An 18,232-nucleotide genomic window follows, 5' to 3' on the forward strand; every position below is an offset into this window, starting at 1 on the left:
ACGTCATGCACAGCATATAAAATTTTAGATTTGTTGCGCATGTTGCAGGATGTAAGTATCTAGAATGAGCAATATTTTTAACATTATTAAAGTGAACATTTTTTGGAATTAAAATAAGTCCTTTCTTAAGGTGCTACATCAGATATTATTTAATTTTTATATGGCTTCCAGTGACTCTGGAAAGTTAGAAATAAAAGCATTTAAAAGAAGAGGGGGGGAAAGCAACAATAGGCAAAAATGAAAAGTAAAGATAGCAAGGCTGATAAAAAGATGGACTTAATTGAAAATAAACACACACAAAATCCAAAGGGGAACTGTACTTACGCTTGCCAAAGGCCTGTGTGAAGAGGCAGGTCTCCAACACCTTTTGAGACACCAGCAGGGTGAGAGCCATCTGGATCTCCTCAGACAGATGGCATTGTTTAATTGATGGAACCTGGCGGGTGCCAACCTTGCCAGATTGAATTTGTTGGGCAGATACTATGGGAGATAGGCAGTCCATCAAGTTACCAGATCGTATGCATTTATAGGTAATGATCAACATTTTAAACAGTACCCAGAAGCAAACTGGCAATCAGTGTACCTTGCAAAGCTAAGGTGTTACATACAAAGGCATGCCCATCTACATTACTGCATTCTGAACCAGCTATAGCTTTCAGGTGATAGTAAAGGATAGCATGTAGAGCAGGGGTCCCCAACCCCCGGGCCACAGCTCATTTGAGCCCTTTGGAACTAGGCCGTGGAAGTGGTGGGTGAGCATGCGCATGCATGCAGCTCCATTTGAACAAGTGGCGGACAAGTGAACCTGCTGATTATGCAAATGGAGCTGCACACGCTTGCTCACCCACTTCCATGGCCTGATTCCGAAGGGCTCAAGGCCCGATAGTGAACCACAGCCCGGGGGTTGGGGACCCTGGATCTAGACCCATTCAAGCCTAGTTTCAGGCCAGGATTCAGATACTGAGATAACTATGTAGGTCTACTGAAAAATAAACCTGAGTGGATTTGGTTTTTTAAAAAAACTCCAAGATAAGAGATTATTGGATTATGTTTCTATACCACAGTGGTGACGAACCTATGGCAAGCGTGCCAGAGGCGGCACTCAGAGCCTTCTCTGTGGGCACATGCACCAGCCCTCCCTCTCCCTCCTCACCAGCAGACCCCCTGGAGAGTTGCCACCAAGTGCGGCCCATGCAGAGCAGTGCAGCCAAGGACATGGAAGCCAGGCAGCGGGGACAAAACACCGCCCTTGCGCCCCGTCGCATGCAGTCGATGCTGCGGGGCGCGGGCAGAGGGTGTGGCTGCCATGGCCTGCTGGGCCGCCTGGGTGATCTGCGGCAGGCCATGGAGGCGGTGGGCGGTGGGTGGAGCAGGCTGGGGCAGGTTCGGTTTTTGGGCACTCGATCTGTAAAAGGTTCGCCATCACTGCTATACCAGGTTGCTCAACTCTTTCATTAGTAGAAATACTTTGAAAGTTACCACTTGGATATGATCTTAATTTATTTTCCATGCTATTTACTGGAATACCCTACCTTGTGTATTCAGGTTCTTTATTAAATTGAAAAGTATTTATGCTTACATAATTGCAATTTGTCAGTGTAACTGTAGATAGAGGCAGGCTATGGTTGCCCCACAATGATGCCATCTTCTCCAAGTACTAATTCTGAAGCCCCAAGCAGGTAGGGATGAATAATGGCATGTGAGTCCCTAGAGGAAGGGTGGCTAGAATTATGCTTTTCCACTGCTACTTCCTCATCAAGAAACTGTGTTCAGTCTGAGCTCATAGCATTTATGTGACATTCTTACACTCATCCTATTTTTGTTCAGATAATTTGTAGTCTGCCTCTTTTAGCATTGGACTAGTTTGTTAATAAAAGGAATGCTAACTAAGATTGTAACTGTGAGAATATACATCAGGTTTGCAAGATTCCCTTTAATTTTTCCTAGAAAGGTCAGGATTCAGCACCTTACAATCATGTATAAACAGTGATTAGAAAAAGGGGTGATCATAAAGATAAACTGTAGAAACAGTTCAGAAATTTAGCAATAACATTTAGTTTTACATACTGCTTCATAGTGCTTTGCAGCCCTCTTTAAACAGTTTACAGAGTCAGTGTATTGCCCCCAACAATCTGGATCCTCATTTTACTGACCTCAGAAGGATGCAAGGCTGAGTCAACCTTGAGCCGATCAGAATTGAACTCCAGGCTGTGGGTAGAGTTGGCTCCAATACTGCATTCTAACCACTGCACCATCATGGCTCTTTGATAATCTCTCTTTTCATCTTACACAAAAATCCATATCTGTTTTGTCCTACACTTATCCAAGATCAAGTAGATCTAAAGCTAGTTTATGCCTCCAGTTGCTGAGATATTCAATTACATTTATGCAACTATTTTTGTTCTCTGCCTTCCCATAGAGAGGACAGGTGGGGAAGACATGGTACTCTAAATGCTGGGCAACCTCCATTGACCTTGGCTCTTGGACGTATTCATACTTGACTTAGTGTGAAGGATCATTGTAGACTATCTTAAAACAGGTTTCAATTTTAGACCTTTTTTCTTTTTGATGAGAATTACATATTTGGAGGGTTGTTTAAACTCCTCTTTGGAGGCAAAAAACCCCACACATAAATCCCCTTATAATTTTTCTATTACCAAAATAAGGAGATATTACAAGACTGATTCTACTTCTGTTTGTAAAACAGCAACATACAACCAAGAAGATCAATCATGCAGCGGTTTGTGAATAATGGGAGACAAGCAAACAATAATCTGACAAACAAATTAGTTGCCTGAGAGTGGAATAAACATCAAAATTGATTTTGTGGGTTTTCTTCTCCTGAAGTAATTAATATTTTATTTATTTATTTTCTGTCTTTATCATTTTTATAAATAACTCAAGGTTATGAATACACACAATACTTCTTCCTCATTTCCCAAAACAACGCTATAAGGTGAGTGAGAGCGACTGGCCCAAAGTTTGATGATGATAAATGATTGATATTAGTAAGTTTTTCATGGATGCATGCATGATCTATAGAGGCCATGGTTGCACTGTCTATGGAAATTCTCAGTCATCCAAGTCATGGTTGTCCCAAAGGTGTGTTTTCAAAAGGCAACTGGACTTCCTTGTTTTTTTTTTCCGTTTCCTCCAAGAAACGTCTTCACCTTCCAAAGGTGAAAAAGCACCTTTGAGATGCACCGTATAGTTGGAAGATATTTATCTGGCAATAATGCAACAGAAGAAAACACTGGTAGGGAATAATTGCCATTCTGGAAGATTATTAGTTCAGACATAAGGAAATTCAGGTTCTTTATTATGCTTGAATTAACCTAGCAGGAAAAGCTATGAATATCTTCCAACTTACTAGTCAACTTGCACTATATTTTCCAGGTTTTTTTTTTCCAATTCATAGGGAATGAGGCAACCAGAAAACTTGTTTACAAATTGCAGATATATTTTCAGAGCACGTATGTATCCTTTGTCAGGATTTCCTTTAACAATAAGAATTTTGATTTTTAGAAAGCTTCAGTTGAATATCCAGTGGACTAACAGTTATTACTGGACCTGCCAATGGAGTACAATTCTTGAAATTGCTCCATTGTAAGAAAATAATACCATCTCTTGAAATGTGTGTGCTTGCATAAATGTAACTGTAGAATATTTGATAATAATGATTTAGATTTAAGTGAATCAAATGAGCCATGGTGGCTCAGTGGTTAGAATGCAGTATTGCAGGCTAACTCTGCCAACTGCCAGCAGTTTGATTCTGACCAGCTCCAAGCCTTCCATCCTTCTGAGGTTGGAAAAATGTGGACCAAGATTGTTGGGGACAATATGCTGACTCAATACACTTAGAGAGGGCTGTAAATCTCCGTGAAGCAGTATATAAGTCTAAGTGCTATTGGTATTGCTGTAAACTGAGACATGCACCAAATCATGAAATTTGCCTCAAATTTCTTCAGATGCTTTCAAATATAAATAGGAACCATAAACGTAAGCTCTTTCCTCTCTCCCCGAAAATAAAAATGTTAGTATACATTATGTCTGCTTTCTCAGAGCAGAATAATAAGAGGCAGTTGAAGTTTCCTGTAATTTTTAATAGTTGTATGAAATTAGGAATTTGGGCAAATCTTTTTCCATATATTAAATATGGAATATCCATCTATATATGTAAAAATTCCCACTTCTACACAGTGGAACAAGCAGTGGAACAAGCATACAAGCACAATTTTCTGTTGTATCTTGACAATGACATAATGAGAGTTTATCCTTTCCCCAAAAAGTAACAAGGCAAGACACACTATGCATGAATAAAATAATCCTTTTATTATTGTATTTTTAAGTATAGTTTTTGCTCTTTATGGAAGAAGAGGCAGACTGGCATGACACAGAATGTTACTCTCCATCTCCTAATACAGTATTCCCAATCTCAAAATGTGTGGATTTCAATTCCACAGCATTTTAGCTGCAAAATTCTAGGAGTTGAAATCCATATAACTTAAAGTTGCTGAGACTGAGAAACACTGTCGTAATATATAGCTTTGTTGACAGTAACACGTTCTAATTTGAAATGCTCCTCTCTAAATCTAGTAGGCTTTAATCAACCAAAACCCACAATATCTTCTTGAGCCTGGCATTTATCTTATAGACCTGGAGTCACATAGTGAATACATACCACAGATTCCTGTAAACATTTCCATTATGGTAGCCATTATGCATAATACAAGACACTTGTTTTATGAGGGGGTAAAACAAACTTTTCTGGGAAATATATATATTTCCCAGACAAAGAAATGCAGACTTGGGTGGAGTTGAGAAATTCAGGGGCAAAATGGGAACAAATCTCACTACTTTCATTTTGTTCCTTATTGGGATAAAAAAGGGGTATCACATCACCAAAAAGCCACTGCTTAGCCATAAATGTTAAGTGGTGGAAACTGTGTTTCTATTAGGAAACTGCATAATGGTATGGGGAGGGAGGGTGAAAGCTACATGTGCTCTATCAGTTAGGGTCTTCACCTGAATATAACAACAACCCTGCAAAGGACCTGGATTGACTTGTTACAAGTTTACTACAAGTTCTCAACCAATCAGTGAGCAAGCAGCATATCACATCAGTGTATTCAAAGGCCTGAAACTGTGTCAGCTGTTGCACACCTGCCTCCATATACACACACCTACGCTGTGGACATACATACAGTACATGCTTGTAGTCCTGTACCTTCCCATTTATCTACCCATGGACAGTCTGAAAATTAATAAAAGTACCATTCCAGGAGCAACATGAGAATATCAACACTCTCCAGTTTATTTTCTGGCCAGTGAAGGTAGATTTTTCTTGGGGGATCTTTGATACCTTGTTGGTGCAATGGCAAAGGGTTTCTTTCACTGGGATGTATTTTCTTTCATGTTGCAAGGCTTATGGTCAATCCTGCCTACTCTCCTTTTAATTCTCTACAATCTGCATCTTTTCTCTTTTTTATCCTACCAAGCATCTAGCCCCCAATCCAGTGCATCTATACACAATAACATGATTTGAAAAGTGATGCCTAATACTAGACTGGAATCCACTGAAAATATCCTGAGGAAAAGAAAAATTAAATTGGTCACCACTTGAACCATGAAAACTAACTGTTCGACACATCTGAATATCAGGTTTGGACTGGACTTTCAAATTTCAAGAGTGAGCAAAAATAATTTTAAGAAGGAAACTCCACATTACTTGGATATAGTCTAGTTAGTAGGTTTGTCCTCATGTTCCCTTTCCCCCAGATGATTCCAGTGGCCCGATCAAACCAAATGAAAAAGCTCAGCTTGTAAACACACAGCTACATCAGGAGATGGTAAGAAGACAAAGTCAAACAAGAATCAAAATTCATACATTTACATAGGTCAGTCATTTTGTATACACAATAATTATATATACATATATGTATATATATATACACACATACATACATACACACACACATATTTACACAGATGCTTCTTTACTGTTTATGCATGTGTGTGTGTGTGTGTGTGTGTGTGTGTGTATTCAAATTACACTATCAAAGTACGCAAACCAGGTGTACTGCTGAAAGAACAGCATTCATCAAAAATGCTGGAGGTCATTAATATCTTGTTTACATTATCCAGTATGCCACATGACTTATTCAGGAGCAACACTGGTCACTGGGTCCAGTAATTCAAAAAATAAACCAACTTTGGAGAAAGCAGGACAATAGATGTTTATAAAGAACCAGAGGCTGACTAATAGTATCCAAGGATAAGGGCTAGGGATGGGATACATGAACAAGGGAACATAAACTAAATACTGTAACATACATTAATCATAGCCTTTGTGTATTCTAAGAAGGATGAATCTAATCTAAAAGTATTATAGCCTGTAACCAGTCATTAAAAATATCTCCTGGAAGATGCAAATAAGTGAAAGGAAAGATTATACAAAGAAATTACTGTAATAATAATAAATATATATATATATATATATATAAATTTCATTAACCAATAATGGGATAAACCCATCCAATGCAGGACACAGGTGATATGCACCATTTATATAAGGGGCTGGAGAAAAACACTATTTCTCCAATTATTTAAATAAAAAACGCTAAAACCTGACAAGATTAGATGAATAAATGCAGTCCAAAATAAATAATGTAAGGAGTGCTTTCACATTTAATTTTCTAGGATACATAAATATTTTCAAATTTTACTTCATTGAAGTCAGAATTTTGAATCTTACTAGACTTAACCAGGAGATCAAATGGTCAAAGCTGATGTGAATTTTAACTCAATATTAGAAGAGCCACCTAGGTTTTAAATAACCATTTCTTAATCCACAAATAGCACCACCAACTCTTTTGTTTCTCTTTGGATGAAATGATTTTTGATAGAATTGATATTCTGTTTATTTTATACCCCAAATAATCACTATGTGAACAAAAGGCTTTAATTCACAGCAAGACCCTTTTTGTGTGTATTTTCATTGAAAAGAAATTTTCCCGTTCTTGGATTGATACTGCTAGATGCAACTTCAATAAGTTCTGCTTCCCCATTTTGTGGGACTAGTTAACTTAATATTAGCATTCAATATGCAATGTTGTCATTAAGAGGAAAAATTTATCATCATGTTATAGAATATGATGAATTAGTGACTTCAAATTAGAGATACTTTCAATATTTCTGATTTAGTCCATAACTTCCCTTAATAGCTGACTTGGAATTAAGAACAATGTTTTAGCAAGGTGTTGGTCCTTCTGCAATAGCAAGCCCATTTAAAAATCTACTTATTGCAGTAAAGTGCCAGAGTTCCTCATGTTAATGTTTTGGCAATTGTATGTTGCTCAACGGAAGGATAAAGCTTGCTTCTTCTTCTATGCAAATTTTATTTACTCTTTACTGTATAGCTCTAGAATCTAGTTGGTCCTATGGCTGAACTTTGAGGTATTGGTGAGGGAGGAAGTCTCTCTCACACACACTCTCTCTCTTTCTCCCCCCCTCCGCTGTGTGTGTATCATATAAGGAATAATTTTGAAAACTGGAGAAATTTAATTACTTGCACCATTCTCACAGACTGCTAAGAATGGAGTTTTTGCATTTAATTATATAATCTATAGCTATTCACTGATATCCCCCACAAGTCAATTAAGCATGAATTCCAGACCTAGGAATGGGATAATTTAGAATATATCTGCTATTTTCAAGCAGCTTTCCTGAATTACTGAATGGAGTTACATAACATTCTAAATTATATTTAAAAATAGAACATTATTCAAGACCCCAGTAGAAAATTTTTCCCAGTGAGTTTGCCAATATTGGTGGGAATGGGATATAGAATCTCATTTTTAAAACATTGTATTAATTCTACAATTTTCTGCTATTTCTTAGTTTTGGAGTAGCACTCGTTCTGGAACTTTATTCAAAAGTTATGTACATTTTTAACTTACAGGGTGTGTGGACAGAAGTCTAACTGGCTTCTTCTTCCCATTATTTTTGAGGCACCTTTGCCCGATATGAATACTGCTATTACTAGCCCGCGCCAGCTTGTGAATAATTTAAGTGTTTTCATACCTCATTAATAGCTATACTCTTTTCCTATCATGCCTTATATAAGGCAGTGGTTCTCCTGCTCCAGATGATGTAAGACATGCATTCTCTCATCTCAGTTAAGGGCACTCAGCACTGCTTCCTCCTCCAATTTACTGTATCATATGCTTAGCCAACTGCCATAATAAATGTTCTTTGGCTGAAGGCATGGATTCAGTTCAAAAGCAGATTTTCACTCACTGAAATGTAATTATCAATGAAAAACCCTAACAATCAAGCAGATTCAAGTATGGACATATTATTTCAGTTGCACTGGTTCTCAGTAGCTTACAACCTGCCTAGTAGATAATTGGGGATTTTTTTTCTCTGTTCCCCATTTACCCTCATACTCTTCTTTTCTTTATCTGTGAGGTTGCTTATCTCAGGTTCCTGCCTGCCTGCCTGCCTGCCTGCCTTTATTTTACACAATTCTTCTTTTGATTCTAGTCTAAAGGAAGTAACTGGTTCTCTAGCTTTATTCTCCCCATTCTCCAGGATCAAACAAATCACTTCTATCTATCAGAGTTATGGACCAAGAGGAGTGAGCAAAAAGTTAATAGAAAGATATACAAGTGTGTGAATCATTGTGAGCAGCCATAACAAAGACTAGGAAGAAAATGGGGATGTTTCAAGCTATGAAAAAGCATTATGAAAATACTTCTCAAGAGACAAGTGACTGCCTTTGTCCTGGACCAAGAAAAACCCAGGAATGCAGAGTAAGATCAAAACCATGGGAGGCTGTAAACAGCAGAGCAGCTGGAATGATCCAGCTGTTAAGGAGTGACCCTATTCTTGTTTAGCTACAAGATTTAACTAGAAAACTGATTCAGATATTCAGTTTTATTCATAAATGATACAAGATTTGCAATTTCAAATGACGATCTTTTTACAAGACTCTGCAATAAGCAGCTCAGAGAAGGGTGAGCTATAAATCTGCATGGGGATGAGATGTCAGAAATGACCAGACAAGTTGAAAGACAAAAAGTGTGTAGCCAGCCAGAAATGTCAATTATTCTGATCTTAATATTCCTTCCAGAAAGTGGGAGAGCGTAGTTCGTGCCAGAGTCATGGCTGATGAGAGGATAGACAAGGCAAATCTTAACTTTATAATTTATCACCTGCAACACTCTGGGTGTAACTCTAACAGAAAAAGTCAAATTTCAGAATCAGAATAGAACTGGAGGTCTTCTAGTCCAACCTGCTGCTGAAGCAGGAGATCTTATGCCATTTTAGACAAATGACTGTCTAGTCCAGGGGTGTTAAACTGCCGGCACGCGGGCTGGATGTGTCATGGCAAAACTGCACCCAACCCATTGCCAGCAATGGAAAAAAAGTCACTATACATCGTGACACGTCACGTGACGTTGTGAGTTTGACACCCCTGGCTTAGTCTCTTCTTAAAAACCTCCAGTGATGAAGCACCCACAACTTCTGATGGCAAGCTGTTCCAGTGGTTAATTGTTCTCAGTGTTAGAAGTTTCTCCTTAATTCCAACTTGCTTCTCTGGTTAGTTTCCATCCATTGTTACTTATCCTGCCCTCTGGTGCTTTGGAAAATAAGTTGACCCCCTCCTCTTTGTGGTAACCTCTCAAATACTGGAATAATGCTATCATGTCCCGCCAGTCTTTTCTCTAGACTGCCCATACCCAATTCTTGCAATCATTCTTCATACGTTTTTGTTTCCAGGCTTTGTTTGCTCTTTGCACTTTTTCCAAAAATTTCAACATCTTTTTTGTAATGTGGTAATGAAAACTGGATGCAGTGTTCCAGGTGTGGCCTTACTAAGGCTTTATAAAGTGGTACTAATACTTCAATTGATTTTGATTCTATGCCTCTGTTTATACAACCAAGAATTGTAATAGCCTTTTTGGCTGCTGCTGCACACTGCTAGCTCATATTTAAGTGATTGTCCACTAGGATTCCAAGGTCCCTCTCACAGTTACTGTTTTTGAGCCAGGTTTTGCCTAATCTGTACTTGTACCTTTGGTTTTTCCTGCCTGAGTAAAACCTTGCTTTTCTCCACTTTAAATTAATTTTTGTTGTATAAAGCCCATTGTTCAAGTCTATCAAGATCCTTTTGGATCATGAGCTTGTCTTCTGGGGTGCTGGTTATTCCTGCCAGCTTAGTGTCATCTGCAAATTTCATGAGTTCCTCTTCTAGTCTCTCATCTAAGACATTTATGAAGTTATTGAAGAGTACTGGGCCTAAGACCGAACCTTGTGGTACTGCATGGCTTACTTCCCTCCATGTAGATGTAGTACCATTAAGGACAACTCATTGGGTATGGTTTGTCAGCCAGTTGAAAATCCATCTGATGGTGATGCTGTCTATCCCACATTTTTCTAGTTTACCAAGAGGTAGATGGTGGTCTACTTTGTTGAATGCCTTGCTGAAGTCTAAGTATACTATGTCCACAGCATTTCACTGGTCTACTAATTTAGTCACTTTGTCAAAGAATGAAATAAGATTGGTTTGGCATGATCTATTTTTAACAAACCCATGCTGGCTACTAGTTATAATTTTGTTTCTAGATGTCAAGATGAACTGCAAGGAAGAAGGTGTATGACTCATTGCAGCACAAGGAAAATGGACCATCAATAATAAAATGATGAAAATGCCCCAAAAGTTTCATTCTCTATCAGAGGATAGACTGTGTGTGGATTCTTGTGCAACATGCAAACCTAATTAAGAAAATGAAAGATTTATTGTATTTGTCACACATTGGCTGTTTAGCAGAAGGACAAAAACTCATTTCAACAAGGAGAGATTGGCAAGATTGTTCAGTTTGCTCTCATTAAAGTCTATGACAAAGGAACAGTGTGAAGTAAAATTTAAAGGCAATGTGTGTGTGTGTGTGTGTGTGTGTGTGTGTACCTCAAAATGGAGAATGATGAAAGGGACCCTCTCAGAAAATGCATTGTTTGAAATAAACAGTGCTGTGGCTAAGGCAAAAGCAGCCAAACAATGCAGTCACATAACCTATTTATGCCCATGGCACAGAAGAATGGGATATAAGAACCCAGATGCTATTCAGAAATTTGATATTTAGCAAAATGATTGAGAATGCAACCATATGCAGCGCAGTTGAAATGCCCAAGAGAGGAAAGAAAAATTGATTAAGCAGTTCCTGGAACTGGTCCAGCCAATATTTATAGGCCAATGAAGTAATGACAACAGGCAGAAACAAATACCTATTCATGTTTATAAACAATTTACTTTAGCTTTATAACTTGCTACTTGCTCAGTTTACGAAAAGAATGTATGATACGTATAAATGTCTTTGGTAAGCAACAAATTTGACTGAAAGCCCCAGGTTCTATACACAAATAAGGTGGGTGAATACATGGTGGGTAACATAAAAAAGTACTTGAAGGAACAAGGAATTACATGAAATTATTACGTTTTATATGCCAGAACAAATGGCACAGCTAAGAGGAAACCTCTCTCTAAGAGAAATGAAGTTCATACTGCAAGATCCAGGACTGGCAAATAATTTCTGGATGGAAGAAGTTATGAATGAAGGCGAATATATGCGTCCCGGGACAATGTTGCAGGATCCAACCTGGGTCGGTCACTGGGACCATAGATTTTATCAGACTCATGCTGGAGCCCATCTTCAGGGAACCTCTCTCTCTCAGAGTGTGTCTTGACAGGATGCATTGTAAGAAGTCATCACTGCCTCTTCTCAAGAACGCATTACTAATAAGGCCACAAATACAATGCCCCATAAGTTGTGGCACGGAAAGAAGCCCAAACTAGGGTATATTTGTCAGCCTATTACAATATTAGAGCATTTCGTTCTGAAGTCTAAACCTATGGATCAAAAATAAAAAGGACCAAACTCAGTATTAGATGTGAAGTCTTGTTGCCTGGATACCAACAGTACTGCAGGGATAGAGAATCCCAGATCTCTCCACACAAACATACAGCATGGCTTATTTTGTTCAGAATATACCTTGAAGGATATTCCTTACATCTGGATGATCAACCTGAAACCATTTGCTTCAATGGAAATTTTCATCATGTGCTAATTATCCAACGGCACATCAGATCCAGAAACACAAACTGAATCATTGCAGCTGTGATGTTCAGAGAGATCCAGCAAAATAGTTTCAGCCTGAAGTTCTTCCTACATAACCAAAAAGGAACAGATAAAAGAGTCTTGTTTTTGGAAAGACATTTAGTAAAGGTTTGTTAACAAATCTAAACAATGAAAAAACCCTGAAAAAAAGGAAATCAAAACATTTCAGAAGAGTACTTGAAAACTCATTAAATGACCTGCAAGGAAAGAAAATAATAGGATGAAAATGGGTTTTCAAGATCTAATGCAATGCAGAAGTGGACGCCCAGCGCTATAAAGTCACAAGGCAAAGGGATATATTAAAAAATATGGAGTGAAAAAATGTAGATCTGGTGTTGGGAAGAGAGCAAGGAATTGCTACAGGAGGAGAAAAGTTTACTCGATTCTGAGAAAATAACTCAAAATAATCTCATCTTGACTTTGTCTGGCATAAAATGTGGTGGAGAGAAATTCTGTCAGGACTGCAATATACAGGAGTGCTATTTTACTCTACTACAATAAAGAAATCTCTGCTGCTTCTGTTTTTTGACCTTGGTTATTTCAATAGACTAACTAAGGAAGTGGGCTAATGCCTCCTTAAGTAACACCAGCTGCCTGCAATTAGTGCAGGTTCGCATCCCACCAGGCTCAAGGTTGACTCAGCCTTCCATCCTTCCGAGGTAGGTAAAATGAGGACCCAGATTGTTGGGGGCAATTAAGCTGACTTTGTAATAATGCCGCTTGGGGGTGTGTGTGAAAGCCCTAACAAGCAGGCATATACATAGAATGAAGGCTCCTGCTAAGCTTGTAAGCCGCCCTGAGTCTTCGGAGAAGGGCGGGATATAAATGGAATTAAAATAAAAAATAAATAAATAAATAAATAAATAAATAAATAAATAACACTTCAATATAAACACTGCTCAGTATAGCAACAGCTGGGAATATGCAGGTGCATCACCTTGGTGTAAAGTTTGCATTTCTGCATGGATAAATCAAGGAAGGCATCTATGTGGAGCAGTCACCTGGTTTTGAGGAACCAAGAAAGGAAGACTTACTGTGCAAACTTCAGAACAGTACAGTATCTGCGGTCAAAGCAAGGAACAAGAACCTGAAATTTTAAAAAAGCTTCTAACAAGTTAAAGCTGGCTCTTTATTCCAGATATAAAAACAACAGATGAAATTCCTTTGGAATGATTTAGTTATCTGCTACCACAATTAGGATTTACAAGAAATAGCACAGAACCTCAACAAAGAAATAAACATGAAAGATCTGGTAGCATGTCTTAACATTCTGGCATTGAGATAGAAAGAGAAGGATGGAAGCTACTTCCTCAAACAGAAACAACAACAAAAAAGGGATCATCTTCAGGGTGACTGAAGCCAATGATGCTAATATATCAATGGAAACAGACTTCCTGAGGCAAATTGCAAATCACGAGTCCCTACCTGAGAGAGACAAATACAAGATGGAAGTTGTGGCTTGGTGAATGAACTGGTGAAAAGGGTGTTGGAACAGTGATTTCAGTTGCACTGGCTCTGTAAATCTCATGACCTACAATTGCAAGGGGCAATGAAATAGGAATTTTCTGTGTCTTTCCTGTTTATCCCTTACTTTGCCTACTCTTAATTTGTGAAACTGCTAATCTCAAGTTGCTTTCTGCCTGCTTTTGTCCTCACACACATCCATTCTCTTGATTCTCATTTGAAAGGGATGCTACTTTGCTATCACCTGTATATTTCTCTAATAAAGCCTCTTTGTGTTCAGGTTTAAAAAGGTGCCTAATTAGGCTCATTTTCCACTGCTCAAGAACATACAAGGGCTTTACTTCAACAATACCAAAAATACCAACTTACAATAAGTGCATTTCTTTTCCTGGTGCAATATCTGTTTAAGTGTATAAATGGTAATTAGTTTTCATAATTTTGCATCTCCTTTTAAGTCCTGTACTCAGGCTAGAAATAACACTTTCTGATTTATCTTTGTATTTCAAAAGGGATATATTCACTCATGTCCCCAGGAATGCAGTTCAATTCCTCAAAAGAAGATGAGAGAAAGAAGCCAGTTCTAATGAGTTTTATTGGGTGTTCCTCAAGTTCAACAACCCCATCTAAACTCAAAAGAAGAACAAGCCACATATTTTAGTGGCATAGAGGAAATTGGCATGGAACAGATGTTTTAATTCATAACATATCACACATGGCATATCTTTCAGTTACTGCAATTGTTCTGGATGATTGCTGGATGATCAATGTAGACTATTACAGCAAAAAAAATAAATGCTGACTGAGACTTCTTGGAAAGAACAAATATATCTTGTCTTTTGCTCTTAGAATAGAAATAGGTAAGAAATATACTATAGAGGGGTGAGAGAAAAATAAGAAATAAAAAACTATATTTCCTCTCTCCTTATTTTTGCTTGATTTGGTTTTTCAATGAGGATGAATTGTATTTTCCCCAGAGCTTAAATGCTAGACAGAATAAGCCATTTGGAATGTTTCTTTGCTACATTTTATAATTAAAACCCAACCAATCAGAAGTCTTATGGGTTAGGCTTTAAAGGCTTGAAGTATTGGCTTTTCCTTACAAGACAAGCCCGCCAGTGACAGTGTTGACTTTTCATATCTCATTTCTTTAAGAAACTAAAATAGTAAAGCTACCACAAAATACTTTTAGAGATGTAATTAAAAAAATAAAAGATTGATTGGAAAATATGTTTGGAACTCTAACTGTGCTGAGTGAATGACTGTAGAGCAAGATGGCTACTTGGTTGGTATAGACAGATGGTGGACTGGAGAGGGTTGAATTCTGGCAGCACAAGGAGAACATGAAAGAATTAGATAGACTCCACATAGTTAGCTGGATAAAGACCAAGTTGCCCGTTGTCCAGACGTCCTTTGCACCACCCTTGTTCATCTTCTTCACCTAATTTGGTTAATTCATCACCTAGAAAAGCAATAATAAATTACAAATTGGGAGCACACTATCAATTTGATATTCCCTCTCTAATTAATTTCACCCTATCTCTCAACAGTGTTTCCATATCCTGAGTTCTCTTGTGTATTTGATATTGATACACATGCGTAAAACCTATGCAGGAAGAAGCAAAGGGCATGTGATTTAATGAGAAAAAGGTCAGTGGGAAAAGAATATAGTGTACCTTCATATTATAAGACTGCCTTTTTATTAAAAACAAAATATGAATTTTTCTTAGGACTGCAAAGTGCTCTGGATTGTACTGCTGCATTTGCAGTGGTCAAAGTATCTCCCAAATGTCATGGCCATTTCAAAAAGTGGCAGACAGGTGTTACCTCTGTGCTGTTACATGCTGCAGAAAGTGTTTTTTTTTGTTGGCATCAGCTCTGAAGCACTGCACAACCTTAGTATATGCAAGTGTAATATGTAGTTTGCTATCAACTAATTCCCTTAAACAGATGCTAATGTAAGCTTGATTGGCACAATGACCCCATCAAGTTAAACCATGATTTTGTTAGCAATGGCTTGTTGAATAAATTACAATTCAGTATGTTTGCATATTGTTGTTTAGAAACCACAAGTTGGATTCATATCCAGTGAAATGACCAACTATCAAATAAAATGACTTGACATAAGAAGTAAGTGAAAATATTGGTGATGCAGAAAGTCATTTTACCTTATATCTGAACTTTCTGCATATAAAAAACTAGTTTCTCACATGGCCATATTAGTTTGATAAAGTTATCTCACAATAACTGGCTCCTGTAGCTAATTGCTTCTACCTATTGCTAACAACTATAATAAAAGGGCACATTGTTCATGATCCCTGTACAAGTGTAGGAACTGAATGGCACTGACAGGTATATACGGTACTTCAAGGAATATATGCACAGGTGTCCTGTAGAAGCCATAACGACATCATATGCATCATGATGTCCTCATGCAGCTGACATAAGATATGTACTTTGCATTATTTGTGCGGTGATATGATGCACAGAATAGGGACGCGGTGGCTCAGTGGGTTAGGACGCTGAGCTTGTCAATCAGATGGTCGGCAGTTTGGTGGGTCGAATCCTGAGTGCCGTGTAACAGAGTGAGTGCCTGTTACTCGTCCCAGCTTCTGCCAACCTGCTTAAGGTCCACCACCTCCATTAAAATGGATTTACAGCCATTTTGGAGTACAATTTGATGAGAAAGTGCCTGAACAAACATTTTACCCTTATTAATGAAAATGTAAATAACTTTATTTTCATAACTGTAATTAATAAGTTGGAGAGGCTTGGAAATGAGATCTGTCAAGTCACTTTAGGTCATACCAATGGATCAAAAACTTTTTCTGGAAGATATGGAATGCTGCTAGAAATTGTTTTAGCTGCAGAATGGTTGACCTTTTTGCTATCACTTTTGTATGATATTTGGAATGAAAGAAAACCAATTTGGCTCTAAAATACACAATAGCAGTTTTCATGAATGTTTCTAAAACTAGAATATCTCCAAAGAAATGCTAGAAAAGTTATATATTGCTTCCCCAAATAGTTATGTATCTATAACTATGCCAAAATAAAACATAGAAACAAATACTTCCTAATAATCCTTTTATAACAGACTATAAGATTTTCAATTAAAGTTATCTATAGCATCCAACTATAACAGAAAACTCATGGATTTTAATCTAGATTTTTATGACTTAGTTTTGACCATCTGTAGAATGCATTTAGGGATGCGGTGGCTCAGTGGGTTAGGACGCTAAGCTTGTCGATCAGAAGGTCAGCAGTTTGGCGGGTCGAATCCCGAGTGCCGCGTAACAGAGTGAGCGCCTGTTACTCGTCCCAGCTTCTGCCAACCTAGCAGTTCGAAAGCACGTAAAAATGCAAGTAGAAAAATAGGGACCACAACGGTGGGAAGGTAACAGCGTTCCATGCACCTTTGGCGTCTAGTCATGCCGGCCACATGACCACAGAGACATCCTCGGACAACCACTGGCTCTTCGGCTTTGAAACAGAGATGAGCACCGGCCCTTAGAGTTGGAAACGACTAGCACGCATGTGCGGGGGAACCTTTACCTTTACCTTTTATGATGCACAGAAGGTGGGCGCTCCGGCTTTGTGGAATCAGCTGCTGGTTGAGCTCCGGATGGCACCGGATCTCCGCTCCTTCGGGCGCGGGTTAAAGACCCATTTATTTGAACAAGCTGGCCTGGCCTGATGGGGAATTACTTAGGGTTTTAATATTTATATATATTTTTTATTGTTTTTATTGTGGGCAATAATTTAATTCTTTTTTAACTTTTGTACTTTTGTAGTTTTAAGATATGCCCTGTTCACCGCCCTGAGTCCTTCGGGAGAAGGGCGGTATAAAAATTTAATTAAATAAATAAATAAATAAATAAATAAATTTCCTCCTGCCTTCTCCCCATCCTCATGAATACCCAGAGAGATATGATCCTAAAATAGTATGTTCTATTTAATTTAATTTAATTTTGAGCCACTTTCTAACATTATCTCCTTTTTGTTCAGGTTAAATTTTCAATCAAGAGCCTTGGTGGAGCAGTGGGCTAATGCCTCCTTAAGTAACACCAGCTGCCTGCAATTAGTGCAGGTTCGCATCCCACCAGGCTCAAGGTTGACTCAGCCTTCCATCCTTCCAAGGTAGGTAAAATGAGGACCCAGATTGTTGGGGGCAATTAAGCTGACTTTGTAATAATGCCGCTTGGGGTGTGTGTGAAAGCCCTAATAAGCAGGCATATACATAGAATGAAGGCTATTGTTAAGCTTGTAAGCCGCCCTGAGTCTTCGGAGAAGGGCGGGATATAAATGGAATTAAAATAAAATAAAATAAAATAAAATTTGTGCATTAACTGCACCTATGAGGTAATTGCTAGCAAAACCAGCAACATGTCTTTCTTTAAGAGAATTTGCCAAAAGAGCAGGAGATTACAAGTATATGACAGCAGGAATAAGTGCATTTAAATGCACTTGATACAACATATTTGAGAGCTACAGCTCCCACTACAAGTAATTGAACAGGGCCCTCTTGCAATAAATATAAGAGAGTTAAAATTTGTATGAATATGACATTATAGATAAAAAAGAAAAGTTAT

The 18,232-nt window shown here is 38.1% G+C and overlaps 1 protein-coding gene across 5 annotated transcripts in view; it reads right to left on the bottom strand.

Annotated features, from left to right (window-relative positions):
• Window positions 1–7,256: 7,256 nt before the first annotated feature.
• Window positions 7,257–18,232, bottom strand: part of PACSIN1 (protein kinase C and casein kinase substrate in neurons 1) — a 58,228-nt gene continuing 47,252 nt past the window's right edge. For all 5 annotated transcript variants that reach the window (XM_083357787.1, XM_083357790.1, XM_083357786.1 and 2 more), the window contains exon 10: window positions 7,257–15,102. In XM_083357787.1, the coding sequence (XP_083213913.1) occupies window positions 14,993–15,102 (110 nt within the window). In that variant the 3' untranslated portion in view covers window positions 7,257–14,992. The remainder of the gene's footprint in view (window positions 15,103–18,232) is intronic.

Source organism: Vipera ursinii (genome assembly GCF_947247035.1).
Source record: "Vipera ursinii genome assembly, chromosome: 3".
Lineage (NCBI taxonomy): Eukaryota > Metazoa > Chordata > Lepidosauria > Squamata > Viperidae > Vipera > Vipera ursinii.